General features: G+C 40.2%; 1 protein-coding gene across 1 annotated transcript in view; it reads left to right on the forward strand.

Annotated features, from left to right (window-relative positions):
• Window positions 1-22,405, forward strand: part of nf2a (NF2, moesin-ezrin-radixin like (MERLIN) tumor suppressor a) — a 33,767-nt gene extending 11,362 nt beyond the window's left edge. Inside the window, exons 5-16 of the mRNA XM_083905074.1 lie at window positions 1,217-1,285; window positions 1,450-1,532; window positions 3,821-3,896; window positions 4,423-4,557; window positions 5,047-5,121; window positions 5,313-5,426; window positions 5,589-5,711; window positions 6,746-6,963; window positions 9,102-9,207; window positions 14,615-14,733; window positions 15,379-15,538; window positions 21,469-22,405. Coding sequence (XP_083761200.1) covers window positions 1,217-1,285; window positions 1,450-1,532; window positions 3,821-3,896; window positions 4,423-4,557; window positions 5,047-5,121; window positions 5,313-5,426; window positions 5,589-5,711; window positions 6,746-6,963; window positions 9,102-9,207; window positions 14,615-14,733; window positions 15,379-15,538; window positions 21,469-21,519 — 1,329 coding nt within the window. The 3' untranslated portion in view covers window positions 21,520-22,405. The remainder of the gene's footprint in view (window positions 1-1,216; window positions 1,286-1,449; window positions 1,533-3,820; window positions 3,897-4,422; window positions 4,558-5,046; window positions 5,122-5,312; window positions 5,427-5,588; window positions 5,712-6,745; window positions 6,964-9,101; window positions 9,208-14,614; window positions 14,734-15,378; window positions 15,539-21,468) is intronic.
• The last annotated feature ends 1,858 nt before the right edge of the window (window positions 22,406-24,263 follow it).

Genomic DNA, 24,263 nt, shown 5'->3' on the forward strand with positions numbered 1-24,263 from the left:
TATTAAATCCAGGTCTTTTAAAGCTGCTGTCAATTAAATACCTTTTGTTAAAATATGTTTTTCAAGTAGCTCTATATTCTGACAGGTATTACTAACTGAGCAGTTTTTTTCCAGTGTCATGGGTCTTTCAGTCTCAGTGGTTGTCAGGAAAGTCTACAAATATACCATATCACTTTTTTACGACCAGGAGCCAGAACTCCACCAATAAGTAGTTCTCATTGTTTGTGAATACACATTCACACAGTGAAATAAGAAAGTAATGTGAAGCACAGGAGAGAAAGAGAGTGCAAGCTTTCAATAATTAATATAATATATAATTAGCACAATTGCATGCAGTGCAGAGTGTTGTACTATGCATGAAATATAGGTTCGCTACTATTGATCCACTATTGCTCAAAGCAGAAATAAAAATCTAAATGAAACAATTTTAAGGCAATTTAATTTTAGAACAACCAGTGATATAAAACTCCACACTCTTCAACCTCACTGGTTATATATGCCTGAAGGTCCAACTGTGTGGTTGACTGCTCTCTTCTCTTAAGCTCAATTTTCTTTTTCGAGCGCAGTACTCGGATACTGCGAGTACTACGAGGTTGTGGAATCATGGAAAACGGACAGAAATACATAAATGAATACAAACAAGTAAAGTTAAACTGATTAGTAACTAAACAAATCACAGTGAAAAGGAATTAAATGACTACTTTTAAAAAAATATACACTGAGCATGCAGCAGTGCCCAGGTACAGGTAGATGTGCATGTTAACCTACTTGCATAAATCAACAGTCAGAGCCCACTTTCTCAACTGTAACTACATGTATAATTCATATCCCTCCGCCAGTTTTCAAGTAGCCCAGAGGAAATTCACAGCCATTCAGTCATGGCCTAATACATTCATATCTCTCCTCAAACTTGCTTGCATATAATGTGTACCCCAGTTCAATGATGATAAGTGATCAGTCTCAGTTCTCTCTGAAATATTTCAAATAGTCATATATCCTGTCTCCACTATGTGTGCAGTGCACATTAATGACCTGATGGCAGAGCAGCTACCATTCATTCTCTGACAGACACTTTTCTTCACGGGGCTGTAGTTTGCATCTTGAGAACGTCTCCCAGGAGAAACATCTTCTGCACCATTATTGCATGAAAGGTGGATCCTGGCCATTACTTTGGAGTGATTTTTAATCCTTTTGGCACCTTTGCTCCATTTTGCAGTACGGGGACTATGACCCTAGTGTTCACAAACCTGGCTTCCTGGCAGAGGAGGAACTGCTGCCAAAGAGGGTGAGTTACAGCTGAGTTTACTTATTGACGTCCATGAACAATGGTGTTTACATCTTTGTCATAACCACCCAGGCCTACATCTGCATTATGACATGGCACTGCAGAGTGAACTCTATTCTCCGCATGCATTCATGGATATTTATGTCTGTCTATCTCCATTACAGGTGATTAACTTGTACCAAATGACTGCAGAAATGTGGGAGGAGAGGATCACGGCATGCTATGCTGAGCACAGGGGTAGAACAAGGTGAGAAGTGCTGCACTGAAATTATACCACAAACACAGTCATCAGCACAATTTCAGTTTTGAGGGTGAAGTTGAATAAAAAAAAGAAATGTTTTCCCAATAGCCATCATCCACGTTTACTGCAAGATGCACGCAGACTTGTTTCGTTGAGGAAGTTGGCTTTAATAGGCCAAATGGCACAGTATAACGACACATTATTTAAAATGACACAAGACGAAAATCTGTCCTTTTGTTGCACTTTGCTTCAGAATTAAACCAAACCATGTTAAAAAATGGATGTAGACTAATTGTTAGGGATGTGGATTGTGGACTGTCTTTAAACTCCCCTGGATGACGTGCTCTGTGCAGGAAATTGAATTTGAGAGGCCAGAAGCCTCAGCAGTGGGAGAAAAGTAATAATTGAGTCACTGGTGCAGATCAATAAGTCTTTCAGCCCTAGCAGAGGCAATGTGGCTGGTGGTCCTCACACCTTTAGAGTTCTAATTGTTTAGTAAGTAATGCACTGTAGTGGAACCACAGGAGGGAATCACTGGCCTTCTGGTGACACCATTGTGTCATGAAATTACCTGTTTTTAAAAAGGAATATACTGTCTATATATAGTTTCTCATGTTTTTTTAAAATAATTTTCTTTAAATATCTCTGACAGTGGATCAATTGATTTATTTATTGCTTTGGTTGTGACTAAAATATATCATCCCATCGACCTGCACATATTTTCGTTCAGTGCTCATGCTAAGAATTTCAGAATAAATGCAGCATCACAAAGTATCCATAAAACTTTTCATATATATAAAAATGTGTGACCTACTGGTCCTTGTGGTGTCAGTAAGATCAACCCCCTCAGTTCTTCCCCAGCTCCTTTCTCTTATCCATATATGGGCTGTGGTTTCAAAAAACCACTTGTCAAGCCAATCGTGGGTTCGATGGAATCATGTATGGATGGATTAAAATCTTACTCAGGTTATATATCCAGTTCCAGGTGAAGCCAAACGGATAAATGTTGCTTTCAACCAACATTTTATTGTAGGTTCTCCAACACACATAATTTTGAACTTGATTCAAATGTGACTAAAATACAGATATCAGCAACATCAAGGTTCTTCGACAGAAATTTTATGTGCATTTGCATGTTTTTTAATGAATGGAGTTGTTAAAGTGGACCTAGACCGGAAGTTCAAACTAACGTTGTTTTTTAGTGTGTATCTGCGTCATTGCCTTGTTTAAGAAGCCCTGAAGGTTGCTGTGTTTTATTGTAATCTCGGGCTCAGCGAGATCTCTGAAAAAACCCAGTCCGGTTACGTAAACAGCGGTTCTCCTGAACAGCAGATCCTCCTGCTCTGGGCACTAGTCCGGGCACATCCGGTTGCGTACATTGAACCGCAGAAGAAGAATAACGTCCGTTGTGGAGGTGTTTCATGAGCGACAGTGTCTTCTGACTCTGGGTCAAAGTCATAAAAGGGACTGCGGCGGTGAGTCGTGAAGAAGCTATTTTTAAACGCTGTTAAAACAATGTTTTGATAATGAGTAGCAGTGCATCCACCGTTCCAGAGGGGGGAGCTGCGCTTCTGGGAGCGGGTGTGCTGAATAGTACTGGCCAATCACAAGACTCTGTCTTCTGGGGGTGAGAGTTCACTCTGAAATATCGCGACTCAGGAACAGCGTCAGAAAAGAGGATTTCAATCGGCTCGTTTACAGCAACTAGGAGGTTTTTGATCATAAAAACAAGTTAATGTATGTAGGTAGACCTCCATAACTAACATATATGTGCAACAGGACCACTCTGTGTTTACTCAGTGTGATGCTCTCTTGAAACCTAAATCTTAAATGTTTCCTATTACCTGTATCAGTCACTTGTTAAAAGTTTCGGCATCAGGATACTCTAATTTTCCCTCAGCCATCAAAGTTGGTTTACCCTATCTCAACAAATCTGCATACCTGGCAATAGGGAGATATAGATAGAAAGCAGATTCGAAGTCATGGGAATAAGTTGTCTCCATCAAGCGTAACTTCTAAAGCCTATTAGTGAATTATAGTTGTGTTTTCTGTCAGAGCTGTGGTTATGTTTTCACCCTCGTAAAAGTGTTTTTAAAAAACAGTTTTTATAGATCACAATAAATGACAGATGCTACACACAAAAGCAGAGGAAGCAAGGTTTGTTCTCTCTTGTTCTCTCCTCTGATCTGCACCTCTTTGTCTCTCATTCTTTCCTCCCTCCACCACCCCCCTCTTCTCAATTCCCTTGGATCACTCTCAATCTCTGTCTCCCTCTCTCTCTGTATTTTAAACAGGGATGAATCTGAGATGGAGTATTTAAAAATAGCTCAGGACCTGGACATGTATGGTGTCAATTACTTTTTAATCAGGGTGAGTGATTGCTACTTTGCTGTCTTTACAAAATAATCCAGTATGTATGATCAGGAGGAATGCTGCATGTTACCATGGTTTTCTGTTTTTAATTCCTCATTGATTTTGAATTTTGAACATGTTGTGAACAAATGTGTCTGTTTTTAACAATGGCTCCTACTGTTGCACACTGGAACAGGTAGCAACAACAAAATATCACAGTAACTCTTTACAAACAGAAATTCACTTAAGGTGACTGCGCCCTTGATCAAGACATTCTCTAAAAGGCCAAGACATTTTAAAATACCACCAAGTCAACCTCAGCTGAAGTAAAACAATGTAGTGATATTTTTCAAGTGAACAAGGCATAGACACCCTGCAGGTGGCTGGCATTGTTCAGCTCAGCTCTTACAAATAGTTTTGGCAAGCGGAGTCACTGCTGTGCTACTTCTGTCAAATACAGGAACAAATAAATGTTGACTGGAAGGTTGGCCTCACGACTGCTCACTGTCTTTTGTTTACTTCACCATTTGTAAATGTGGTCCAGAATAAAAAAGGAACTGATCTTCTCCTGGGCGTGGATGCCCTGGGTCTGCACATCTACGAGCAGGGCAATAGGCTGACACCCAAATGCTCCTTCCCCTGGAACGAGATCCGCAACATCTCCTACAGCGATAAGGAGGTGGGAGAATCAAAGTAGTGCTTGTATTGCACTGAAGACTGTTGTAAATGGATTATAGAGCTGCTTGAATCTGCATTTTAAGTATCATGCCTCACTGCTTTAACTGTCAGATTTATATCTTAATATTCTTTACCTTGCACATGCTATAGTGACATAATGAGTCTTTAACCTTGTGGGGTAGAGAAATAGTTCATTTTTGTGTCTCATCATGAGGACATTTGATTTGAAATATTTTGAGAAGTTAGGCTCACTGCCATGAGCGCACCCTAGCATATTAGTCTGCATATCTCTAAATCTCTTGAACACTATTGACTCTCTTTTTTGGTTACTTTGCAGCAAAGGCATAATGTAGATTCAATTATATAAGATTGAAGATCTACATTATGCTGAAAGGTTATGGGATAACCAGGAACACCAAAACTTGCAGCAATTTACATGATGATCTTTTTCTACTTTTGTTGTTGTGACCTTTTTTGTCTCCTTATTCAGTTTACCATCAAACCTCTAGACAAAAAGACCAATGTTTTCAAGTTCAACTCTTCACGTCTGCGAGTAAACAAGTTGGTGAGTTCCACTGAGCTGGTAAAAAACTATTTTGACTTTAGATGATAAATGTTGATCATCAAATAGTTTTCTTCTCTAAAAAAACAATACTTCTTGTCTTTTTTTTTGACCGTTAAAGTGAAGAAAAAGCCTATTAGATGGTGAATTATTATGAATAGCCCCAATTCTTGTTTTCTGCATATTTTGTGCAGATCCTTCAGCTGTGTATAGGAAACCATGACCTGTTTATGCGTCGGCGGCGGATAGACTCTCTTGAAGTGCAGCAGATGAAGGCACAGGCCAGAGAGGAGAGGGCCAGAAAACAGGTACAGATATTGGATAGAACAAAGAATGGGAGATGTGGTTGAACATGAACAATGTCTGAGTTTCCCTCTCAGTGTACTGCAAAGTTTCCTTATTGCCACTAATTAGTTCCTCATTAAATCCTCTTTATATTTGCCCACACGCCGTCTGTCTGTGTTGTTCAGGTGGAGCGGCAGCGTCTGCAAAGGGAGAAGCAGCTGCGGGAGGAGGCAGAGAGAGCCAGGGATGAGTTACAAAGGCAGCTGATTCAGCTGCAGGATGATGCTCACATGGCCAATGATGCCCTGGTAAGACTTTATTTGTTAGCTTAACCAATATCTATTATATTGTTGCCTGTATTTTGTCAGATTCTTTTGGGTACTCAACAAAAATATTAACGCACAAACTTGAAATGGTGAACAAAAATAGATTGCTCAGATTCTTGATGCATTTGTTTATGGGATGATTTGTTTTGCTCAAACCCAGTAGTCCAGTGTCACTTGGCCACTGCTATTGACGACAATCTCAGATTGAGTTTTTCAACTCACGATAGTCATGGAGCATGGCAGAGTGGTGGTCAATATGCATGACCAGTACACAGACACTCCTTATGGGCTGGTCAATAAAAGGGCACACCAAAATGTGGACTTTTGTCACTTGTCAATATGCCACAGATCACAAATCATGAGGGAGCGTGCCATTGGCATGCTGAGTGCTGGGTTGAGCGTTACAGCTGTGGCAACACAACTGAATGACGCCGTATTCACCAGACATGTCACCTATCGAACATCTTTGGGATGTTCTGGATAGGCGTGTTCGCCAGCGGGTTCCAGTTCCAGTTTTCTCAGAACAGCCAACTTCAAGTGGCTCTGCAGGAGGAATGGGACAACATCCCCCAGGCCATGCACGACAACCTGGTGATGTCCATGCATCACCCGTGTACCGCTCTGCGTGAGGCTAATGGTGGACATACACGTTATTGAAGTTTGTGAACTTGGATCATCGACCCCCATTGTGTTCTTCCTTCATTACTCCAGGAATTTTGTTTTGGAATTGATCCTAATGCTCGCAAATTAAAGCCACTTTATTGATAAAGTTGTACTGTTATTTTTGGATAATTACTCCAAGTTTTTCTTTGTGCGTTTATATTTTTGTTGAGTGTATTCACTTGGTCTCCTCCATTTTAATTAGCTAATTATTTCCCTTAACAATCCCCTCTGTTCCTACCATATTTTTGAACATTCTTATTTATTTTCTATTTCTTTGCTCCATTTCTCCTTCAACTTTTTTTGTCACTTTTATTTTTTAACGTTCCCTTTCCCCTCCATCTGCTCTTCTCCAGCTGCGTTCAGAGCAGACGGCAGACCTGCTGGCTGAGAAGGCACAGATCGCAGAGGAGGAGGCCAAGCTGCTGGCCCAGAAAGCTGCCGAGGCCGAGATGGAGATGCAGCGCATTAAAGTGACCGCCATTCGGGGTCAGGAGGAGCGGAGGCTCATGGAGCAGAAGATGCTGGAGGCAGAGATGCTGGCTCTCAAAATGGCAGATGAGTCAGATAGGAGGTGGGTAAGGAGGACCGCATGAATGAATGTGGAGAGTAATAGCCTTCCATGCTGCAGTGGATATCAGTTTATCTTTGGCCACTGACTGTGCAAGTTGTCTCCAAATCCTGCTGTACTGGTGCTTCAAAACCCAGTTACCAAACACTTAAAACCTCCCCAATGTTTTTTTGGGTTGCTGAACTGTTTTAACTTAAAGGTCCAGTGTGTAAACTTTGGCAGAAATTGAAGATAAAATAATTATACTTAACTTTGTGCTTGGTCTTTTATATTTATATCAGTGTTGGGTCAGCTCTTTGGAGGTTGCCATTTTGGACCAACGTGTTTTTACAGTAGTCCACAATGGACAAATTAAACATCTTTTGAGCTTTGATGCTAATTGATGGCTACATAGGCTCTCCAACACACTTGGAAGGGAAAGGTGAGGTTATGAATATTAAACTTCAACATGCAACTTCACCGGTGATGTTGCTAAATTTTGCACACTGTACTTTAAAAGATGCATGAACATGCAGCTACACAGTAGTTTGCTCAGTAGTACAGAAGTCGGTCACACATGTAGCACAGCTACATTTAAACTGATCAAAGAATAAGCACCTGAACCTCTAACTTTTTAAAGCAGGTAATCATGCAGTTACAACTATGCTGATGCACAAAGCAGGGAGAGGCCTTTTATTCAGCCACCCTCCCCCTATATCTTGTAGGGATGCAACGGTATTCGGTATTTTACCGAAACCGTTCGGTACACCCTGTTCAGTTCAATACGCAACGGCAAACAACGGTATTTCGGTACGTTTCAGTCCGTCAAAATGTATATTAAAAAATACACAACGCTGTGTGATTAGATCCACTCAGGAGCAGAGACATGAGCGCAGCTGCGCACTCAGTGCTGCTCTGCTCACGCCGCCTTCAGCGTCATCAGCAACGAGACTCTGAAAAAAGTTAGTTTGAAGCGACACCGTCTTCATTTAAGTCTGCTGTGTGAGATCATTTAGGATTCAGCGTAGACTACGATGAGAATGAGAAAATGAATGTCAACAAACAAACCACGGTGTGCAAGCAGACACTCGCTCTACAGCGCCCACCCAGAGCAAGCGTCATCACCCGTCTCTTTCACTTGGAGCAGCATGGTGTATTTATAGTTGTAGTTTCTGTGAGTGGGTTAAAAAAAAATGTTTTATTGGATAGCACTAAACTTTATTCATTTTTAATTTGTGTGGTTTTCTGTTTGCTGTTTCATTTGATCTGATGGTGCACTATTGTTTAAATAAAGTTTGTGGTGTGATTATATCTTTGCTTTTAATTATTTTTACAATGTAATATTGCCTTTGTTAGTCTGAGCAGTTTTATATTAAGATATCGAAACTGTACCGATACCGTGGCCCCAAAACCGTGATACATACCGAACCGTGGAAAAACTGTACTGTTGCATCCCTAATATCTTGGCACATAAGTTAATTTATGTTCGATAATTGTAAGCGGTAATACCAATAGATGGTAGGAGTTTATGATACAGTTAAGCTTCACAGTGCTATAACTGACTTTTTATTTCTCCATGTCAAAAACAATCATGGCCAGTTGATTACTTCTTAGAATGTCAGATGGAAAAGGGGATAATGTCTTGGTGACTGATTCTCAATCAGCATTTCTGCTGATATGTGGCCATCACTGTGGAAAAGAGCTGAAGTCATTTTCTTAATATAATAGTATACAGAGATACTAAGAATATCACTTAATTTCCCCTATTATGCAATTTATTAGGCAATCATATGAAATGAGCACCATTATCCACTTGCTGGTAAATGCAATTTCAGGATGAGCACTTTGCAGCACCAGTGAAATTTAAACCTGTGGCACTCAACATGTAAATGACTATGTCCACTCAAACCCTCCAGGCACACAGTGCCCCCACATTAACTAGAAACTGCTGAGCGTTCAGGAACACAATCAAAAGAAGTGTAATAATCACCATATCACAATTCTTAAAACAAAGTGTGCAGACTCGATGGTCGCATAATGTAGGCAGAAATAACATTGTCGATTATGTAAGATAGTTTTCAATTCAATCTCGATAATTCTTGGAACGACCAGGAGATGAATTAAACTATTGATTACATCTGTCTTGTCTGTTTGTTCCTCAGGGCCAAGGAGGCTGAGCATCTGAAACAGGACCTGCAAGAAGCTCGGGAGTCAGAGCGCAGGGCAAAGCACAAGCTGCTGGAGATCACCAGCAAGGCTGTCTATATGGTAGGTGGCACATATGTTTAAAACACACAATGGTCATATACAAGGATTTAGTCTGTTGCAAGAAATCAGTTGATGAAAATATGGCTTACAAACTGAAGTAGTTTATTTTAAAGTAAATGCAGAGTTTCTATCTATCTATCTATCTATCTATCTATCTATCTATCTATCTATCTATCTATCTATCTATCTATCTATCTATCTATCTATCTATCTATCTATCCGAAGAGCGTGCAAAATCTCGGCACACAAGGGTTGTATTTAATGTCTGAATTATTTGTAGGTGTGTTTTGGGTGTAACATCAATAATGTATTTTCCTTTTAAAGCCAGGTGCACTTGTGTCTGTCGAGAGGTGAATGATTCTCTGCTGAGGAGATGGATAAATGCAAAATTAAATTTTGAAAGGAACTTTAAAGAAGTGCACCAAAGGCACATTTTAAGTGAAGTACGAGTGTCAGACGTTGATGGTCTCACATTATGTGAAGCTGCGATTCAAATAATTGTTATTCTATATTGACGATGGCACATCCTCATTGTAAAATACATCCGCACTACTGTGTGAGACACTTTGCTTGTTTGTATTTCAATTTTTTGACTGAATCAGCAGTTTAACAGTTTACCCGTGCTTTGACAATCAAAATGCAGAGGAGGAGGAGTGCTGAAGCGTGTCTCTGTGTGCGACACAAGCAAAGTGTATGTGGATTGTGAACTATGCTGGTACATCTAATGCACCACTCAAACACACATGAAAATACTGCAAATACTTGCTGCTCAATGGTGCAGTGGATTACTGATTCCTCAAGATAGCAATGTGCCAACATTGCACTTGACTTCACCTCATTTTGAGACCAACACACCCACGGGTACTGCAACGGAAACAGAAAATTCTGCGTGGACTTTGGTTCCCCCTAAAGTTTGTAGACCAGTATGTGTGTGAGAGTTAGTTTGGGCCCTCCAGCTGAAAAGCCCCCCCCCCCCCCCCCAGCATCTCAGAGCATAGGATATTGCAGAATTTTCCATGATTTGAAACCTAATATATAAACTCTTAGCGACTTTCATAATCATACAAATTAGGTAAGGTAGATAGTAACACATTTTTCTTTGGCATCTTGCGATAGCGAACACACTCCTCCTGGCACAAAATAATCGTCAGAAAATGTAAGTTTATTGTAAACTAAACCCGTTTTCTAAGTTAAATATGTGTTGCTCATTACAGGTTGAAGTGGCCATAAATAAGGTCTTAAAATATTTTGAGGTCTTGAGAAAATCTTAGGTAGTAAGGTATTGAACTTAACTTCAGGATTCCTGAAGATTATACGCTGTCTGTCTTTGTTTTAACATTAAGGGCCTGATTTACTAAACTGGATTGCGCACGCAAATTTGAGCTGATGCTGATATACTAACAGGGCGCAACGAGGATTGCGTCTCTCAGACGGGCAAAATAGCTCTCGCAATTTAGCGGTCTTGCCTTAATGCATATGTAATGTGGGGCGTTTACACACAATTTTGCGTGTGCTGGGATGATTATATGTAAATGTGTTATTTTAGCACGCACAAAGTGATTTATCAAACCTGAAACTGATTGCGGTGCTTATTTTTGGGTCTGTAATTAGCATGTTTGAACGCCAGGTCTTAACTGGCACAGCAGTGCGCACAAATGGCTGTGATTACTTTTGCACCCCTGTTGAAGCATAATCCTCTGAGAAATCCATAAACAAAAATACTTTTTGTATATCAGGAAATTACGCTTTTCCAGAGCATGTTCAACTACGTGTTCACAGATTACGCACATTCATTTCTTATTTAGTATTTCTGAATAAATTAAACATAGATATCCAGAGGAGAAATGCGTGTTTGTACTGGTATGGGCTTACTTTGGTCTGCAGTTTGTGGTTCAATGATGTTCCTTTTTTTTTTTTTTTTTTTTTTAAAGGCTTATATGTTACCCGTTTTTCCTTAACGGGTCCAGCTCTAACCTGGTCTACTCTTGGTGCTCGGCGAAGCGCAGGCGGCACAGTTTGCAAACGTCACCAAAACCTCACAGGCAGGTTTCCACAGTTCCAGGCACATTTAAATGCAATAAATAATCACAACAATCACTATTTAATGTAACTATCTGAATCAGCACATAGATTTATATCTATATCGATTGTCCCGTCGCATCTGATGTCAGATCAAAGGTTCTTGGCACGTGTAATGGAAACTCGGCCTGACTGAATAAACACAGATGAAACCAGGGACGGACTGGGACTAAAAAGCAGCCGCATCGCAGCTCCCGTTGTGATGATCCGCTTTATTTATTTATTTACTTATTGACAAAAAGTGTTGAAGACATGTCACACATCTATCTGCCCCCTGGCAGCTCTCAGTGAGTTGCAGGTGAGTTGGGAGGAGAGTGCAGCACCTTTTTTTTTGTTTCACGGCAGCATCCATAGTCCATAGTTTTCTTTGTTTGTTATGTCAGGTAATGATGGAGCTGTCTATCATACCGACGCAGGATTTCCTATGGACCCGGAGAACATAGGTACGGCCCCTTAAAGGATGTCATATCCCTCGACCTCAGTTATCTGCTCAATGCAGAACGTCAGCTGTACTTTCTGTTCAGTGGCTTCAAATTTCATTTTGCGCTTCCGTTGAGTCTGAGCTTTCTCTTTCTCCATGTTGACAACCCATGACTAGCACAAAATCCTCAGTTAAATAGGGCGTTCTTCACCACTTCTGCGCCTGTAGTCAATAGCGGCGGCAATCTAAGTAGGTCACCAGCAAAACGCAAACCAGAAGCATGCACAATCTTTAAGCTTCTGCACGCAATTTAGCGCTTTCTATTAGGGATCTTAGTAAATCAGGCCCTTAGAGCGCTACACAGTCAAACTGCCCTTTACATTACTGACAATATTTATGGTTGCTTCATTCCTGCAATTTTTTTTTTGCAATTATGATTGTTGTTATTATTATCCATCATACACCTCCTCCACATGAGGGTCGCTGCTGGAGCCAATCCCAGCTGACATAAGGCAAAGGCAGGGTACACCCGGAACAGGTCTGCGGTGGCCCGATATCCACTCGTACCTGATCGACACTCTAAGTCTTTATTCCAAGGAGAACTTAAAGTCCTACACGACTCTGGATGCTTAAGAAAGTGAACTCTTACAGTATTAGCAACACAACTTGTCCAGATGTTTACTGGCTGCTTCCTACAGCTCCACAAACTACCCTCTGGGAAGGGCGAGCAGAATAAGTTCGGCGGACAATGTGAGTGTCTTTAAGAGGTTTTATTCTACACACAACTTAATAAGCAAACAGCTTCTGATGATCAGTTACAGATGAAAAACAGGAAAATATACATGCTCCATACCTGCTGGAGAAGTTCTACACAACTAGCAAAACAACCGGGGTACATTAGCTTCTAAGCTACGGTAGTTTGACTTAAACCTGAGTTTAATTACGCTGTTGCTCTCAAACATTGTTTTTAAACATTGTTATGCATACTAATAATTAGTTCATTCATGTTAGCTTGTTACCTGATGCCAAAAATTAACGTAATGTTAACTGATATGGAGTGAGCACGGCAAATTTTTCTATCATTTGTTCGTTCCAGTCGCTCCTCCTGATATCTTGCAAACAAAGACGTTTCCGGGTTATCCTTGAAAGGGGTGCAACTCGGTATCCGGTAAAACGTCAGGCGTTTGTCTTGTTTGTTAAACCGATTAGTGCAACCGACAGCACAAGACATGTTGTTGTGTTGCTCACAATAGCGCTTTCTGCAACCGACATGCGCAGTGGAGAGAAGATGACGCGCGCGTGACGTAGGCTGCCAAGGGGTCTATAGAGAAGAACAGCCAGTACCCATTCTGCATGTTTTGTTGACTAGTGCAGTGCCTGTAGGAAGTATGTATTCCTATAGTGGGAGCTGAAGAAGATTGTTCAGTTATGGTAATGCATGATAAGGAATGTAAAGGCTAACATAATACAAACTGCCGTGGCTGACGGTCACAACATGTTAGCCCTATGCTAATGCTAATCGTAGCCTCGCTAGCTTACCTTTGGAAACTTGTTCGCCAAGTTAGCCACATAGTCACCTCCACACAGCGCAGCTGCTGCTGATGAGCCGCTGCCCGCCTGGTGTAGCGTGATGGATCAGCGAAAGTGCAGCATGATAAACCAGTGAAAATTAAAATACCTCCAAAAAATTTGAAAATCAAGGATGCACATCCTCGGGCCATGCTCAACCCATATCACAAATCTTAGGGCAATCTGACTAACGGTCAGCGAGGTATGCCCGTCACAGACAGACAGACGGACACAAACGCAACTTGCGTAGTTAGATAGATGTTGTGATTGGTCATGTGATCGGTTATTGAGCTCAGCTGTCCTATTGTGTTGAGTGTACCTAAGGAAGCCATGGGCCAAATGTGTTGTTTACTTGTTCACTTGTGAATAAATAAAAGTCAAGTCATATTAGAGTGTGGTGGTTTTTCATTGTTATTTTGTACTTTTGGCGGCGCAGAAGATCATTTTGTTTGATACAATGTTATGTGGCCCACAAATGCTGTCCCCATAGGGAAGAACTGAACACGCTTTAGTATTTCACTGAAAAAAAAGTACGAGCACTGCTGCTGTTTGTATGATATACGTCATGGCTGTACAGTGAACAGAAGCTACTTGCATAAGAACAGGCAGCACATAAGGCTGCCTACACAAGAGCTTGCGACATGCTAAAAACCCACACACTCCATGTTCATCTGCTCACACACATGCACACACAGATGCATATTAAGAAAGAGAACTATGAATGAAAAGCTTATATGTAAACACATGCGTTGTGCACATACATTGCCACCAGAAAAACAATCTAACCTTATCAGCTTCTTATTGAAAACTACACAAACACATTCATGCACACACAATTCTCCACTTACATTCTCATAAGCCTGTGATTGCCCTCCATGCTCTGCCAGACTGTACCCACCGTGTAGCTTGGATTCACATGCCAACAAACGGATTTACATTTATATTGTGTGTAAATCTATGTCTTATCCAGGTGGCATGTGGTCAGATATTGGGCTGGTATCTCATAGCATGTAATTATAAATCCATGGTCTGTGACAAATCTCAGTGGTCATCTTTATTCTATTCCTGTTTTTTTCTACTTTGTGCCCCAGAAGTGTATAATTTTTTTTCCTCATGTGAAAGCTAGGCTCGGTAATTCTATAAAAGCAAGCAGTGGCAGGCTACAATTACAACTTACAGTATATATTCCACCCTTTCCCGTCGGCCTTAAGAATTGGAAACGGTCAAGGCGCTCAGACCCAGTTTTACGTTTTCCATTCTGTCCCATTTTCCGCTCTATTTGTGAAAGTTTGTCGGTATCTCATCCTTGCTTCTAATCTCTCTGTCCATCTCGTCTAGTCTCCTGGACTCCCGCCTGACTGCATGCCTCGTGACCTGAGCTTCAGCAGGGAGAACCTCAGCTTTGACTTTAAAGATACTGATATGAAACGCCTCTCCATGGAGATCGAAAAAGAGAAGTGAGTGGCCGGCTGTACCTTGCTGATATTTTGCACTTTCTTGTTATGTATTGCAGCTTTATTCAAATAATGTTATAATTGTTCATAATCAGAGGCCATTGATTGTTATATTATTGATTTACCCTCAACATATGTTACAGCATTTTACTTAAAGGATGACTTGCTGCCAGCTTTCAAGCATTTTATTTCATCTCACTCATGTTGTCAGTGATTGCAGACATGAAACTATGTTTAGATGAGCATGAGTTGAATTAATTACCTGGGTTTTCATTGGGTTAGCAAGTGAGGAGAAGGACTGCAGGTTCAGTGTTGGGAATCATCTGTTCATAAAACTTGAAAGCCTGATTTCTTTCCAATTACCAGCTTCTCCAGTACATGTGGTAATCACTCACCACTAAAACTTGTATCAAGTGCCTGATTTTTTTGATTTTTGTCTTCATACAATTGTCTAATATATGAATTATCAAAAATTATTATGCATCGTTTGCCTCTTGCAAGTTTTACAGAATGAAAATAAGCAACTTTAAATGTATGCAGCGATGACACATTAGGTGAAAACATTGCTCCCAAAGATAAAAAGTGTGATTTATCTCAAAAGATATCTACTGAACAGTCTCCCAACCTGTAATTTTTTTCTGTCTTTAGAGTCGAGTATATGGAGAAGAGCAAGCACTTGCAGGAGCAGCTGAATGAGCTGAAGACAGAGATTGAAAGTCTGAAGCTGAAGGAGAGAGAGACTCCTCTGGACATCATTCACAACCACAACACTGAGCAGGGGACCAGCAAGCACAGCAACTTTAAAAAGGTAGCCCCCAGCCTTGCTGCTTGCATGGCAGATGCATAAACACACATCCACTTTATTTTGCTGTTAGAGAACAGAAAACTGCATTTTCTTTTGTCAATCAGAGACTGGTGTTCTCTAGTATTCCTGCTGAAGTTTCCACGGAGGTTGTAGAATCCTGTCTTCTGTGCAGAGAGCTTAGTCAGGTGTATGTAAGATGCTGACTTTCATAAAACCTGAACTCTCACTTTAAAATGATACCGGATAATTGATACAAGAGCCTCACATTTGACAAAACACAACAGTTGCTGTCAAGCAGCTCAGCTGTCTGTCGATTTTTTGAAGGCAGTATTTTGCACATCAGCTTTAGCATTCACTTTATGAGAAAAATTGAAAGTAAAAAAAAAAAAAAAAAGTTTTTACCCTCAATATGTATATATATATATATATATATATGTGTGTATATATATATATATATATATATATATATATATATATACATGATACATATGATACATGTCAAATTAAGTAGGAGTGGTAAGCACCGCTGCTTATTCTTAATTGTTAATTTAAGAAGTTACTTTTTATCTCTTCAATGGCTCTCCAATCTTAAACCATCTTCCAAGGACTGTCAATCAAAATATATGTATAGCCCTCTCCTGTACAACACTCATGTCTCACTATCATATTATTTTAAGGGAAGAAATGAGTCTTGGCACATCACTCAATAACAATAGTCTCCACGTGGTCCAGGGTTCATTTTTCAGCCATTAGTTTCTTTATAGATGGAGCCCACTTGGGAAAGGGCTGGTCATAATTCATTATCTATGGTAGTAGTCTATGGTAGTACTTAGTCTTAAGAAAATAGAAAACATGAAGTGCTACTGAGCACAAAATTATTGTATTTATGGCTCTGCAGCTGACAACAGCCAGAAGCCCAAGGCATTATGTTTTTGGGTTTTGGATCCTTACCATTCATAGAACATGAGATCTTCAAATATAGTTCACATGGGCACTTTTTCAGGGATAATTTGCCTTTTGACAGGAATATTTGAAGAACACACCAAGGGAAACACCTGCTGGAAATGTTGGTACAAATGTTCACTTGGATTCAAGGATGACCTGATTAGAATTTGGTCGCCAAGGTCACTATGACCTCAGGAAACCTTTTGTTGCCTTGTGAATGCAGCATCTTAAGAGCACCTTGAGAGAATCCTTTCTAATTAGGTACAAACATTTACTTACACTCACATATTTACTGTTTGGGTGGTCAAAGGTAAAGGTGGCAGTGGCCTCACAAATGTCCTCTTGAACATTAAATTCCTTAAATTCCTTTTCGTACAAGTACAAGATATATGTGTCCTGAAAAAAAAGTGCATCGGTCAGCTGAGGCAAACAACCACTGTGCGGAAACTGTCTGAATGTTCCATTCAGTCTATGCATTCTTGTGTAGTGATGATATGAAATTACACTAAAAATCAGCCCTTTAGATTTAGGCACAGTCCATAATAGATTGATAAAAAGCAGTGGGAATTGTTTACTGATTCTATTTCCACTGTCCTTTGATGAACTGGCAGATTGGGCTCATTTTCCTTTATCTATCCACACCAGTATTTCTAATTCCAGCAAAAATCATCAAAAGAAACTATTCTCCTCCAGTGTAAAATGTGCATGTAAAGCGAGCACTAATAGATTTTTGTGTGGTGATTAGTCATTTGGAAGGATGGGGGCACTGCTGGCATACAGGGGGTAAAACAGGCTAAGTAAAAAAGTGTTGCTTTAATTGAACCAGAGGCAGATGACATTCATCTTATAGTGAGAACGTGTGGGGGAGAGGGGAGGAGAAATCCAGAGTGAGGAAAATAAGTCACCTGTGCCAAAAAAGGTGTGAGGTTTTTTTTTCGAGAGGCAGGGCTTGACCAAAAAATATTCAAAGGATGAGGATTTTAAGGGATGCTGATTCACAGAGAAGTACTAAGAAGTGCTGGCACCCACAGATGAACAACACTGGGGAGGTACACAGTGGGAGGACCGGGTCACAGGGAATGTGTAATGAGGCACAGATCTCTCAGCCAGAAGCATCAGGACCTGGTGAAGTTTCCTCTCTCCAGATTCTCTCTCTACCCTCTGGTTGATTAATGAGTAGCCCCTGAACATGGCCCAGTGCCTTTGCACTTATAACAGGCCACATGTTCTGCTCTGTTAGCACTTGGCCTGTCAGGAGTGCTTATTGTCAAAAACTGAATCACAACACAACTGCACTGGGGAAAAAAACCCACACAGTTAAAGGGGACATATTATGCAAAACCAGCTTTTGAATCATTTAAATCATTATATTTGGGACTCTGGAGGCCCTATCAGTCGGCAAAGTGTGAAAAATATGACTGACTCATGTTTTTGTGGTTCTCCTCAGTCTAATTACAGGAGATGAAACACCATGCGCTAAATTCCTGGAATTATTGTCTCACGGAGCTCCGCTTTGTCTGTAAAACACGCAAGAGTGCTGGCTAGGGCACCTGTATCCGAAAACTGGAAGTCTGCGAAGTCTGCGAAAAGTTCTATTCTTGGCTCCACAGTGCAGCAACTGTAGTGCAGTTCTACACAAATTTCCAGCCTCAGAGGAATTATCTGTCCAGTGGATACATGTTATATATGACTGCAATGTGCCTGCTAGATCCTGCAAATTATAACTTTTCCAAATGCTAAGTGCTGTTAGCTCCTAGTAGCCTCTGTGGCTGATGTCATTTTCTGTCCCTTAAGTTTTGTTTAACTTTTTTTTTTTTTTAATTTTTTTTTAAGGTGGACCTAAAGAGATACTACTAAACAGAGCATTCTGAACAGGGCTGTTTTGGCAGGGTATAACATGTCCCCTTTAAAGGCGATGGAGCATTATCACGTGTGACACTATCAAAATATTACTCCAGTGCAAGATGAGAACTTTGAGATACAATTTTTTTTTTTTTAATTAGCATAGGAAGTAAGAGTCAAAACTAGGGAAATTAAGTTGCAGCCTTTGCAATTTGCTAATTAGCATTGTTTCAATTTGAAAATTATTCAGAAAGCAATACTGTCTGAAGAACTTAACCATTTTTTTAATCGTTTTAATACCCATGATTTTACGGAGGAGCTCTTTGGTTGTAGACATGTGTCCTCAGACGTAACAGTGCACATTGACCTGATGGCATAGGAGGTCGCATTTTGAAGAACTGCGCCCTACAACTGGCAGACGTTTTTTTCTCTTGTCTAGAGTTAAAAATCATCGGACCCACTTCAATTTGCCTATAGGTCAGGTCAGGGGATGGAGGATGCAACAGGAACTCTTTTAAACATGATCTTAACCTCTCAGCTAAAAGCTCATATAAACCATTCTTATGTTCATGAAACACAGTTAAAACACAGACGGATCAAACCAGCAGGGGAGAAAAAAACTGTTACAGCGCACACATTGAAAAGCGGCACTGGAGCGTCGGCTTGATTACGTAAACAAAAAAAACACGTTTCGACTTGACAACGGAGAATCCACAGATTCCAGCGGTACCATTTGTATCACTCTACAACCAAGATTCACAGATCCAGCCCCAAAATAAGAGCAAAACAACTGACTTTCAAGAAACACAAGCATAAATATTGTCTTACCTTTACTGTTTATCAAAACAAGTGATTTCCACCAGAAAAAAAACACTTCTAATGAAAAACTCCACTTTCCAGCATGCTTTGGGAACAAATCCCGGTCTGATTGATCATTACAGAGCGACATTAGATCGTTCTGATTAGAGAAGGGCGAATGTCCGCACAAATGCATTGTATGCGTTTATGTCCTTTTGACTCACTAATGAAGTAATTCACACGCATTTGGAGACCGGGGTCTGATTCTACCGGTTTAGAGGTTTAAAACGAGCTGTCAATCACCCTAATTGACCAAGGTAAGCCAGAGCTATGGCGCTGCGTAACTGAAGGTGCTGCAGAGCCACAGAGTTGTTATTACGCAGCATCCATTTACAGCGAGTTATCATACTTTTTTTTTTTTTTTTCAAAACAAGTTCTTTTTAGATCTGTAGTGACATATAAATAAAATTAAATGGGTTTTTAATAATTTGGTACCTAAGAAATCTCAAATGGCACAGGTTGCCAAGCTGAGCCAAAAGAGAGAACTCCTAGACATCTTTTTTTCTAAAACCTCTGTAATTTCACTCTGCTTCATTTCAGCAGCATCAGACTTTGCACAGATCATGTCCACATGTTGTTACATGACCTCCATGTGTTTTAGGCTCCTACTGCATATTTTAAAGGTGATATTTGCTTTGCAATATTTTTTTAGTGCAAGAGAAAAAAATCCTTCAGTTATGCTGTGTTCCATGTACATTTACTCTGACACAGTGGCATCTACAGTGAAACTTAAAACCGCCTCTGGTGTTATCTGTAGTTTGATACCAAGATAATCCACATAGACCTTGTAACTGCAGAGGTTTACTCTATTTAGTTTGGGCATGTCATTTTCGAGCAGGGACTCCAAAAAGAGGGTCGGGGAAGAAGTGGTTAAAGCATCTTGATAGAAGGAAAATTTGATATATTACTTTGTATTGACTTCTCATCAGCTTTTAATAGTATTCAACCCCATATTTTAGCTAAGAGATTACATTGTTTTTATGATATTGACTCTGGCCTCATAGGATGGTTGATGGACTTTTTAACTGTAAGGTCTCAACGGGTAAGGGTCAATGGGTTTTTTTTTCTGATGTCCTCTTCTCCTCTACCGGCTCTCCTCAGGGCTGTGTTCTTTTACGACTTTTATTTATTATATACACCATTGACAGCGCATCAGCGGATGTACTTTTATCGAAAGCTCCGTAGTTTTAATTTGGATACTACTTTTATGAGAATGTTTTATGCTTGTTTTATCGAGTTTTTATTGACTTTTAACTTCATCTGTTGGTTTGGTCTTTTAACGTGTAAAAACAAGAATAACATTTTGGGAATTGTCAGAGTGCGCAGAAAAATTGCGGGCGCAGCCTTAAATGACCTCTCCTAGCTGCCCAAAGAGAGGTCAGTGACCAAAGCCAGACATCCTGGCATACCCAGATCACCCCTTGCACAGAGTTCAGGTTGCTTCCTTCCAGATGCAGATACCCGTTTCCGAGATGTAATACCAATAGATGGAGAGATTAATTTGTCCCTGCAGTGATCAGGCTTTTAAACGATATATGTTGAATGTTTTTGTTTTGTTGATGTTTGTTGTATGTTTTGCTACTTGCCGTGAAACAAATTGCCCCTTGGGATAATAAAGACTAAAAAAAAGGTTGGGTTTGCTGATGGAGTAAAAGCACAGCCACTATCCCAAATTAATCCGTTACCAGCTAATTTAAACTGGGAGCTAAAAACAGTTTACTGTGCTTCCTCTGACTGATATTGATCCTCTGCCTGCCCTGTACTCTCTCTCTGTCTGATTATCTCTGCAGTAGTCAGGTGTCTGAGTATCCTCTAGATTTATTTGTCTCTCAGGGCGATTTGAAACCTTGAGGTACATTTTCCTTCCAGCTGATGTACATTTGGATCAGTGTATCACCAGCGTCGCATGCCTTGAAATGCCATCAAAGATTTATTACAAATAAAATAACCTTGAGGGTATGTTTTTCTGTAAACGCACCACAAATATTTGTAGACTAACCAGTCATCTTCTCCTGATTGTCACTTCAACTTTTGATAAGGGCAATAAAACCATTTGTCATTTGTTGTGGGTCGGTGGGTCGCATGATAAAAACGCTACTAAAAACTAAACATAAATATCAATCACACTGTAGCAGACATGGTCAGGACAACCTGCTGAGTTCAAAGTGAGCAAGAAAGGAGATTTAAATGTTTTTGTGCCGTCTCCATTGCCGTGTATGTATTCAGTTCTTGTTTTCCACGTATTTGGGAAAATAAACGCATGAACTCTGTTGTTATTTCCTCCACAGCTAACACTACAGAGCACCAAGACCAGGGTTGCCTTCTTTGAGGAACTTTAAAAGACTTACCTTTAAAGACAGGGACTCTCTCATCACCATTCCTGCTCAGAGTTAGTGACTAACTGCACTACGAGGCCTTACATCCCACCACTGGGAAACCACTATTAAAATAACACTATGGAGGAAAAATCACCACTGCCTTGATCTGTGCAATCTCCATGGGCTTCACGTGTAATAATTCTACGATTCCACTTTAAAACTGTGTTTACAGCGAGTGTGCGGACTACAGAACATTCCTCTTAAACAGTGTGCAGTATCTGTATATTTTACACCAGTTATTTCCATTTTATTCAAAAGTACCAATGTATATCATATATATATTTTTTATTTTTTTCTCTTAATAACTTCATGGTGCCTTGTTTTTTTTATTTTTAGTGGCATGAATTAATGAAAAAGTTAATGTTCAAGATGAAATGCAGTCATGTATTGCTAAAAGTGGGAGTTGATGTGCTGTGTGTAGATAAAGCCTTTTCCAGGAGGCGTTTCCAGGACTTCTGTTTACACCTTGTTATGTTACATATCTCTGGCTGCTTACAGCAGTCGATTAATTTGTCCTTTGAGACTTGGTGCACTGTGCTCTTCTGATAGTGAGGAGATGATCCTGTGTACCATGTTGCTCTTAGAAACTAAACTGGATAAAGGAACTGTGATTTATTTTTATGATGTGAGCTTGTCACACGTATCATCTTATTTTTCCCCTGAAAGCAACCACTCTTTCAAGTGTCTTATTGGATTTCCTTTGAAAGCAATATCTTTTTTTGGGAATTATTTGAAGAAGAGTATTTGAACAAAAATAGAAAGCAGTATTTAAAATGAAACCCGGGGTTGAATTGATAGGACGTATATCTCTGGATTAACGTTGTTATATTGATATGTGTGCCTTGCTTGTAAAATAATAATAATAAAAAAAGAAACAGATATTTTTGTGTGTGTTGGAGTTTATGTACAGGAATAAATCTATGCAAGATAATTTTGGCAGACTTTCACCAATGTCAGCTTTGATGCTGCCTGTGCCAACCCAAACAGACATCCAATTACACCTTTGAATTGACTCGGGTGTGATGTAAGCACCCTCCATCTTGTATCAGATCACATACGCTGTTTGTTTGAGTGACAAGGTCTTTGTGTTTCTGCTTGAGTGAGCATGTGAGGTTGTACACATATCACTGCATTAACCCTCTGATGCGCATCACTACAATGGCTCCAGATCCCGGTGACTGACAGCTCTAGGACTGAGGTCATTGGGGGCTTCTCCAAAGCTCTGTCACCTCTGGGCTCAGCTGGAAATTGACCACCTTTGGCTTTGTCAACGTTGTGACAGAAAGTCTTCAGGAACCAGCTCTCTCCCTGGGAGTGGGAGGTCTGCGCTCTGCAGGGGCGTCAGATACACATTCCTTCATCGCTGCCACCCACTCATCCCTGTCCTTGGAAACAGAGGAGGAGAGGGGAAGAGATGGGGAGAGTCGCAGCTTTTGTCATTTACCCCGTTCTCAAGGGATCACAGTTGACGTCACACCTGTACGCAAACACACTCCTCTCGCAGCAGACTGGAAAAGGTTGTTAGTTTCTTGCAGGGTGGGGACGGAACAACCACTGCCAAAGCCTTGAATATTGAACAGGTACAGATAATGAGCATCAATTCAAAGATGGTGAATGTCTTTGTGCCATATACTGAAGTGGACCCTTTAAACCCAAATGACTTCAAGGTCTAATATGTAAAAAATATTTTAATTTTGCAGAAATTGAAAAATTAAAAGGTGCATTATGTAATAAATCTAAAGCAACTGGCCATAAAATCCTCCTAATATGTCACAGGAATAATGTTCATATAACAAACTGAATTCACCAACAAAAACAGTACAGTCAAAATATTTGCATTAAAAAAATATATATTTTGCAGACTGCAAATCATGTTTATGTTTTGAAATCACATTTGGCATGTGGCGCCACTTACCGCCATCTACCAATCATTGCAGTAAGTAGAGTCTCAGCTGCCGAGCAACCACGGGTTGCCAGTTATGTCTGAGCTTCAATGGAGGAGAAAACCAAACCTAAAAGACCTCAGTATTTTTGATTGTAGTAACCGTTTTTGGCCACATTCTTACATACGGCGCCTTCAATTATACGCTTTTTTTGTTTTGTTTTTGTTTTTTTTGTTTTACAACCTGATTGTATGAATTCTTGTTATTGATTACCCCAGAATGAGGCTTTTATATGTCGGTGCTGGGTCTCTATGGAAGCAACCAGTTTGGACCTTCATGTTTTTACAAAAGCCCATCGTTAGGAATGCGGGTACACTGCTTGAATCCAAGTGAAACCACAAAACAAAACTTAACACCTGGTCCAACTATACTCTAAGAAAACTGACTAGGGCAAAAACAAAATCACTTCTTCTAGAGAAGGCAAAAACAAAATCACTTCTTCTAGAGAAGGCAAAAACAAGAAACAAAGCTGAGCTTTAGGGCTAACTATACTTGGAGTGATACAGACTTGAGCACTGACAAAACCTCCGGAAGCAAAAACGATGCACTGGCAACACTATATAAGGGCGACGGAATCAAGGGCAGGTGTGAGTGACTAAGGATCACCAGGTGAAGCTCATGAGGGAATTAGGAGAGATGTGTGTCAGTATAACAGGAAACCCTGAACATTTACCAAAATAAAAGGGGAAGTGAAAATCAAACCCAACACCAAAAGTGACATGAACTTAACGTGACTTTTAACATAAACTAAACACAAAGAAC

The sequence above is a fragment of the Microchirus variegatus genome (assembly GCF_963457635.1).
Source record: "Microchirus variegatus genome assembly, chromosome: 18".
Lineage (NCBI taxonomy): Eukaryota > Metazoa > Chordata > Actinopteri > Pleuronectiformes > Soleidae > Microchirus > Microchirus variegatus.